This window comes from Olea europaea, chromosome 13, assembly GCF_002742605.1.
Source record: "Olea europaea var. sylvestris chromosome 13, O_europaea_v1, whole genome shotgun sequence".
Lineage (NCBI taxonomy): Eukaryota > Viridiplantae > Streptophyta > Magnoliopsida > Lamiales > Oleaceae > Olea > Olea europaea.
This window is the reverse complement of record NC_036249.1, coordinates 11,558,615-11,567,622: the sequence shown is the minus strand read 5'-3', so window position 1 is coordinate 11,567,622 and position 9,008 is coordinate 11,558,615. Positions and strand designations below refer to the sequence as shown.

The window sequence follows — 9,008 nt, the reverse complement described above, 5'->3', positions numbered from 1 at the left end:
ATTAAGAATCAGGGTGGTGGCTTATTTGTGACTCTAGAGTCAAGCCTGATACCGCGAAGAAGTAATCAATAGCCTGACAGACTTGAGGAACACGCAATCCGCGAAAAGGAAAAGCAAAAAAAAAAAAAAACGTAATTTTCATTCTCCAGTAATAAAACCCTAATTTTCAATAAAAATTTCCACATTTTGTAATAGAGAAAAAAGAAAATTAAAATCCGACTGGTAGGTGTTTGTGTGTGAGAGAGAGAGAGAGAGAGAGAGAACTGGCACTGAAACAATGGCAGGTACTTGGGTGGCACCGGCACCGGAACCGGAACCGGCGATGGAGCCACTGGCGGCACTGGCGGGAACGCAAACGAACGGCAGCGGTGGCGCAGAAGTACCGGCAAACCAGTTGGACCTTATTTCCCGTAGTATACTTTCTGTTGCCAGTCGTTTATATGTTAACATTCGCAACGGGCCGAACAACGACTCCGCCGCGTTCTTTAACCTCTGCATTTCCCTCGCCAGGTTTTCTCCTTAATAAACATATGTTTGGAATTTAATTATATTCTTCGGTTTATATTGAATACTAACAAGTTGCTTTACTGCATTTTTACTAGTCCATGCATTTTATTGATGGGTTTTGTCCAAATTTTTGCTCAACCTTACCCCCACCAAAAAGGCCAGAATTCCAAATTATTATTATTATTATTATTTTTTTTTCCCTGTGCTGCAGATGGGTTTAGCTAGACATATTTATATTTGACTAATGAATAAGTTAATTTTTTCTTGCTGTTGAACCAGGGGCGGACCCAGACAACTTGGCTTAGGGGGGCAAAAATAAAATTTATAGGGTATCTTCTAATAAAAAAAAAACTAAGGAAAAAAAAAAAAAGAAAAAAGCTAAGCAATATTTTTTTTCCCCCCAAAATCTAGGGGGTCAATTGCCCCTATAAAACCTCCCCTAGTTCCGCCCCTGTGTTGAACCATAACAATGTTATTGAAAGTAGCTCTACCATTACCTCAAAATAAGTATAAACATGCTCATTTTTAATATTGATTTAAATACTTTTTATTTTTATTTTTTTATATCTTAAGACTTACAATAGCCTCTTTTGAGCCCCTTTTCCTTATAATAGATTTTTGTAAAATGTGATTACTTTGGAAAATGTGTGGTTAAATAGTGATGAAAAGTTTGGATTTAGTTGCAAAATTATTTTATTGAGATAATGTGCAGTTGAAAATGAGTTTGGAGAAAGATGAATTTAAAGAATGGGCTCAAACATGGGATTAAATACTATGAGAAATGAAAGTTTTAAAGCTTAGCCATACATGCAAGCTGTAAACTAGAACTCCTCCATGTTAGTGTTTAATAACTTTAGAGACAAAATGCATAATACATTTTCAGTTTTTCTTTTTCGTTTTGTCACTTAAAAGAGCTTAGATTTCTCCTTGTACCTTTAAAACTGAAATAAATATTTTTTTAAGTTTATCTGTAGAAATTCTCAGGAACCACATATAAATAGCCATTTGTAATATATTAGGAGATATTTGAGGAACTTAAGCCTGATAGTGCCCTGTATTGGGTCTTCAAGATCCCGAGTACTTAATATTAAATTTTGTACCGCTTAGTTTTCTGTAACTTTAATTGTTAACTACATTTAGTTAGTGGAGCCTCATCTCATTTATGTCCAAGATTATCAAGGCTTGGCTAATTCTGCTCACTTCTTTTCATTCAACTGTATTAAGGTCCTTGTTAGTGAAGAAATATATTCTCCCAACCATTACAATGGATTAAAAATTCATTCTTATCGCCACTTATCCTGACTGGTATGTCTATTTTTTAACAATATCTCAAAAATCTTTATTAATTATTATTAGTTTATGAGTTGTGCCATTCATAAGGTGGTAACATTGACTGACATGAAACGTGCTTTCTTTTCTCTTCTTCTGCCTTTTTTAAACGCTTTCTGGCTTTAGATTGAATGTTGGCTAGGTTCTTACTACAGTTCACTTGACTAGCTCATGAGTTTGGACAAGTAATATCTAGGCTATGTTTGAGCCACATTTTTTCAAAAAAATACATTTTTAAACATTGATTTAACATCATTTCAATGACACATTTTTCAATAAAATAATATTATATGCATATTCAAAACTTTTCTTTAGTTTTTTAACCACACATTTCTTATTAATACACTATTAAAAAATACATTCTTAGGAATATAATGTGGCTCAAACAAGGGCCTAATGTATATGTTCAAATACTTTAATAATGTTGAGTATTTGAATTTCACGTCATAGCTTGATGATTTAGGATCGTTACTTGTCATGGAATACACTTTTCATCAGGACCGACCAAGGCCCGCCTTTGATGAGCCGAAGGCTTCATTATGTGAAGTAATAACGTGTAATAGTTGTCTGGAATGGGCAAAAATCCATCTAATTTTCACAAGTAATTTATCCAAGATTCTGTACAAGAGATAGCAGGGGCTAAAACTGCAAAAGAAGAGGAGTGCTTTTGATTCTCTAAATAACTCTCAAGGTTCTGAACTCTAAATCATTAGCACTAATCAAATAAAAAACTGAACAGTAATCAATTCGATTTGTGGTTGTCTATGGTAGTTCTTATCTCATTAATTCTTTTCCTTAGAGTTTTCTTGGCACACATTAACCCTTTGAGATCTTAAATTGACTTATTTTTTGACTTTTTTTTTCACCCATTCTTTGTTACTAGTCCAGCAGCAAATTTATAATTAGTTTTTCACTTTCTCAATAAGTCAATATGACACCTAATAGTTCTCTGACATTCTGTATCTATTTCAAATAATTTACCTTGTGCTACTATGACTCCTTTCATTTAATTTCTCTACTTCAGAAAACCAAAAATTCAAGTACAATTTTAAAATTTTCTCAGTTTCCAAAATCAAAACAGAGAAAAAGGTAAAACAACAAATCAAATATAGGTGTGAGTCGTGTGACTAGTCAGAGCGAGAGAGATTTGGAAAAATTTGAGTGGGTCCATGTTGACATCACCGTAGATGTTAGGGATGGAGAGGACGGCCACGGAGGAGCAATGGAGCATGGTTTTTACTTTTCTGGTGCTTTTTCTTGTTCTTTAACGAAAGGAATGAAACGCTGAAGACATTTTATTGTCAGATATTGTTCTCTCTGTCCATATATTCATATACAGTCATTCTGACTGAACAACATATATTCGGTTTTGCTGCCTGCCTAATATATGGAAAATGCAGAGGCATTGATTTTGCCATTGCAAACGAGGAGGTTCCTAGCAAAGCTGGAGTTTTACTTCCACTGTTAAAGAAGGTAAGACTCTCAATAAACTGACTTCTTGTTTCATTCATCTATAGCTTTGCATCTGTCTCAGACTACAGAAGGTAAAGAAACCACTAGTAAAATGATTAAATCTTAGCCATTGAATTGATTCTACTTTGATCCATCAGAACTCGTGATGCAATATAGTAGATAATGACTGTTTGCATAAAACTCACAAACGTATGAGATCGTTGTACAAGTACTTGAGATAATGAGTTTCGAGTTTATCGTTCCTAGACGAATAATGTTTAAAATGTAGTTCAATAGTTAGTATTAAATTTGAGTGAGTAGTGAAACAAAAGAGTGATTTTGTGATTGTTTATACTAGTTCTAATCTATAATAATAAAGCAAGTAAATTGTGGATTTATCAAATGTGAATGCTTGTATTGAATTCATGATTTCCCACATTTCCATCCATTTCAATTATCAATTAATAATCTAGTTAACTTCTTGCATTTTTGACCACCGATAATGCTAATATGTTAAATGCTCTTTTCCAAGATACACCAACCTATAATTAACACGATCCAATCTTATTCGTAGCCCGAATTCATATGAAAATCATGCATTTAGTATAGGTTGTCTACATGATTGGACATGCCGTAGATATTATTTCTAATACCTATATCCTTTGATTTTAGGGCAATAGGTTTTAACACTTTTACAACAAGCTTAATAACTCGAGTCATAAAGGTAATGAAGAGAGATTTTCATATAAAATATTTTTTTTGTGTCTTGATTAGTGCAATGCCCCTCATTAAACATCTGTCCAAGTAAATCTATCTTTAACTAACTTTCGCCCAATTTCATCCTATATCCTTTAACAATCCACACAAGATTTTTAATTTCATACATGGAATTTCCATTTATCTCAACATCTTCTTACAACAGTGATATCCCCAAATTATTTTAAATTTGGTCTAAGGATCTATGGTCCACTAATTCAACCTATCCAATTATGAAATCAACTCATTTCTGCACAATGCTTAACTTAATTCGTGTGGTCAATATATATCGAACTTTATGTGGAAAAGCAAATATTAACGTAAGCATGCAATCTATTCACCATTCATAGATCCTTTCACAATTAAATATATTTTTCATTGTCATCAGGCCAACAAACTCACGCAAGTACATAAAAAGAACCTTTTTTTGGAATTTTCAAAATTTTAATATATATATATATATATATTGTGTATTTTTCTAATATCTAGGGCAATAAAACACATACAAAAACACACAAAACAAAAGAATACTCATGTTTTCCACCCCCAAACTTAAATTAGACATTGTTCTCAAGGTCTTAAATCTTAAGTTCGTATATAAAGGAGTGGGAAAGAAAATGAAGAAAATATTCCCGTGATAAAATTCAATGGTTAGCTTGTTGATGGAGAGTTAGGATGGATTTTAGGATATTTAGTTTCCATTTCTAACGTTTATTTTAAGAAACATAATTGGTGATTCATTTAGAGTATTTTCTTACTTCAATTATAATTAGTTCAAACCCTATATATGATTGAATGAAATAAATTGATTTCTCTCCACAATTTCTATCTTCCTCTTCCCCCCCTCTTCTCTCTTTCCCCCTTCTCTCTCTTTTTCTTCCTCCTTCCCCCTTCTTCTATAGTTCTCATATTGTATCCGGCATCACTTGTCCTATTGCTCTCATTATCTCCTTGATCAACGTTAGTTTTAGTGTTCCGCAACATCATGTTCCTGTACAATGTGGTTAGATAAAACATTAAATATCTAATACATGGAAAAAGTGTTACTTACCTCAAACATCTAATATATCAACTAACATATAAGGCTGTCAATAGATTGGATTTGATCCGAATCCGATTAAATTAATGGGAGATGGATTTAGGGTCTCAATTCGATAATCCGATCAAGATTCGCATCCAATAATCCGTTACTAAATGAAGCAAATATGAATATAGGTCAATTCGATCCAATAACAATCTGATCCAATTTATTATAATAATATAATATATTTTATGTATTGTTAATAGTATAATATTGTTAATTGAAATATTTGAAGTGATTTAGCCCCTGTTTGGCCCCCATTACGGGGAAAATTTAATGTATAGAATAGTGTTTTTTGAAAAATGAGTGGTTGAAAAAGAAAGAAAAATTTTCGATTTACGTGTAATATTATTTTATGGAAGATTGTGTGGTTGAAAATAGGAGAGAGAAAAATAGAATATAATGTAATGTAATGTAATTTTTCTCAAACAAGGGCTTAATTTTTTTTATTAATTTAAATAAGATAAAAATAATAATTAATTTATTTTATAAATTAAACAACCAAAGGAGCTAATAGTTGGAGTTACTTTTATTATTCCCAACTTCTCACTTCCCTTATTGGATACTCACTTGAATATTATAAAATTTACAATCTATAAATAGGTGGGTCAAGAATTAGGTAAAAAGCTATTTGGGTCTTTTAATTCTAGGGCTTAGAGTTGAATATCAAATTTTATCTTCTAATTTTTTTCAACTTCGGGTCGGGTTATCAGATCGGATATCCATAACATAGCTAATCGGATATGGATTTAACAATCAAATATATGTTGGATTATCGAATCGAATAATTATTCTTAACGGATTAGATTGAATTTTGGCAGATTCGATCCATTTACTGCCCTACAAACATGTTGAGGACCAAAGAGGAAACTGGATCTGGATGATAGTTCCTAAAATTGAATAAAAACTACTCTAAATTATCTTAAGCTATTAAAATGTAGAATAAATAAAAGGGATAGAAGTATTGGGTTGTATCGACAAGCGCTTGTTTACATTTTTTTACTCAATTGGGTTGTATCGACAAGCGCTTGTTTAAATTTTTTTACTCAACTCTTGTTTTTAGGCTTTTCATGATGGCTTGAAAAGGAAATTTTTAGTCCCGCATTTCAGACACTAGTTGCACTTATTTGGTTCATCCTTGACTCTCCATATAATCAAGTTTTCATTGTTGTCCTTACCAACAATTTTACCTTCATTTGGCCTGCTTTTGTAGCTTGTTCAATGATCCACTCGTTGGCAATCCTTAAAGTAGGAAGGTTGCTTGGGTGGATTTTCCATGTTGAAGCTCTGCTACTCATCCTCCACCCTCAGGACTATCTCATTTATATCAAAAATCCAGCAAGGCTCGGCTTGTAGATATGAATAGCTTGCTCAGGATTATTGGCATCCAATATGCCTCTTTTATGTCTAGAATGACAAAGTTAGTTGGAAAAATAAACTCCGCCACTTTGATAAGCATGTCTTCGACTATTCCGTAACGGTGCTTTAATGATCTATCAACCAACTGCATGATTATGGAGTCTGCTTTTGGATCTTCCAACCTAGTTTCATGTAAAAAGGCAGAGGAATTAGATTAATACTTGCGCTTGAATCAATTAAAGCATTTATATTATGTAAATTTCCTATAGAGTAAGGTAAAGTGAAACTCCCTAGATCTTTCAGTTTGGGAGGGATCCTATGCTGTATTCTTTACATAAAGCTATTGTTTCGTGTTCGGGTAGCTGATTCTTCTTAGTCAACATCTCTTTCAAAAACTTGGAATAGTTTGGGATTTGAAGGATTGCTTCAATGGAAGGAATGTTGATGTGCGGCTTTTTGAGGACCTCCAAGAATTTGATGAATTGTCTCTCCAGCTTGGTGCTTTGTAGCCTTTAAGGAAACGGGACTAGAGATGAAAGAGTATTGATAGGAACTGTTGCCTTAACTAGTATGCTATCTGAGGGCTTTAATTGATCATTCAATATTTCTTGCCCTCGGATAGGTACGTGAATGCTCTCCATCTCTTTTTCTCTTTGTAATAATTTCTGGCAATTGAACATCTCTCATAGTAGTGATGACCTCAATCTGCTCCACAGTTGGCTGCCTTCCCAATCTTTAAGAGAATGGAATGGGTGGCACATAACCCTTGACAGGGGTGGCGGAAGTGAATGATCGGAGCTCAATAGTTGCATAATTCACCGTCTCAGTCTTGGTAATGTACTTAAGGGTAGATCCTTCAAGGATGCTCTTTTTTTTTTTACTATTGTTGAACCACTAGTGGATTATCCTTCATCCGATATCTCTGATTCGAATTATCCACCCATGAGAAGTTGGGATGCTTGTTTAGACCCAATGGTAGTTGTTGGGATAGGGTTCGTTTTGCTGCCTCTGATAGTTCTATGCATAGTTGACTTCTACAGGTTGACCATTGTGAGTGAAAGCTAAAAGGCAACAGACAATGATGTAATCTATCCCACAACTTGCGTAAATTGGAGCTCGTTGCTGTATGATATACAAACTGGGTTAGCTTGTCAAGCTTCTTTGTTATTACTTCCAATTGTGCTACTAACACTGTCACTGCATCTATGTTGTGCATCCCCGCTGCTTTCTTTAAAACTTTCCTATCGATTGGCCAATTGGCCTGATTCTCAGTAATCCTCTCATACAAATTGAATGCATTGTCCATCTCCAATGTCATAACTGAATCACCCGCTGAAACATCTGCCATGTTGCGAAATTCATGGTGTAGTCTATCGTAGAAGAGATACACATGTGCCTGCTAAGGAATGTCAAGATTTGGAAACTTCCTAAATGTGCTCTTGAAACTTTCCTATGCCTCCGAATGTCTCAAGATCCCTCTGTTTGAAATAATAGACTTCGTTTTTGATTTGGTGGGCTCGAGATGGCTGCAAGAATTTCATGGTAAATTTTGCACCATGTTATTCTATGATATAATATTCCCGGCAGGTAGTGAATACAACCATACTTTTGCGTCTTCCTTCAGTGTGTGAGAGAATAGGCGCATCCGAAAGGCATCTAATGACATTCCATCATGGCTGATAACTTTTGCGTCTTCCTTCAGTGTGTGAGAGAATAGGCGCATCCGAAAGGCATCTAATGAACAAAATCAAAAAAGTTTGTATGTGCTTATGAGGGTTTTCTGTAGTTTTCTCAAAGAACTTGATGTCATGAAGATTCTGGAAAAGATTGATGACATTAGGTTGAAGGTGAAAGTTTGCCTATCCAAAGGATGGGTAGACAATAGGCGGTTGCACTGGTACTAACATTGGATTCACATAATCCTCTACCAATATTGGGCCCTTGTTGGCGATGGGTCTTTGTTGAACTGGAGGTACTGCTTGAATTGGATCTTGAATTTGATTCTGATTTTGAGCCATTACCCTTGCTATTTTTTGTTCTCTCTTGTGCTGTTTGAAAGTCTTTTCGATTTCTGGGATCTAGTGAAGCTAGCTCGATGTCGTTGGAATCTTGCATAAACCGATGTCACCATGAGAGAATTTGTACAAAAAGAGATAAGATAATATAATAAATAGCCTAAAACAAAAAAGAAAAAGAAAAAATATCGAACATAATATAAACTAAAATTAAAACTGTTATTCCCCGACAACGGCGCTAATAACTTGTTTGCGTGAAATCCGCAAATGTACGGGATCGTTGTACAAGTAATAGAAATAGTGAGTTTTTAGTTTTTAGTTCCCACATGGAATAAGGTTTAAAATGTAGTTCAATAACGTCAGGCCTTGGGTTTATTCCCCAATGGTTACCAGTTCAATTCCCCTCAAAATCACTAAGATGAGTACCTGGTTGTAAACTTCAGGGCTCGTGGGATTAGTCGAGGTGCCCGTAAGCTGGCCCTGACACCCATTATCATAAAAAAAAAAAA

At 34.3% G+C, this 9,008-nt stretch overlaps 1 protein-coding gene across 2 annotated transcripts in view; it reads left to right on the top strand.

Moving 5' to 3' along the window:
* Window positions 1–208: 208 nt before the first annotated feature.
* The window catches only part of LOC111407597, a 31,146-nt gene continuing 22,346 nt past the window's right edge, over window positions 209–9,008 (top strand). For both annotated transcript variants that reach the window (XM_023037198.1, XM_023037197.1), the window contains exons 1-2: window positions 209–510; window positions 3,237–3,309. In XM_023037198.1, the coding sequence (XP_022892966.1) occupies window positions 278–510; window positions 3,237–3,309 (306 nt within the window). In that variant the 5' untranslated portion in view covers window positions 209–277. The remainder of the gene's footprint in view (window positions 511–3,236; window positions 3,310–9,008) is intronic.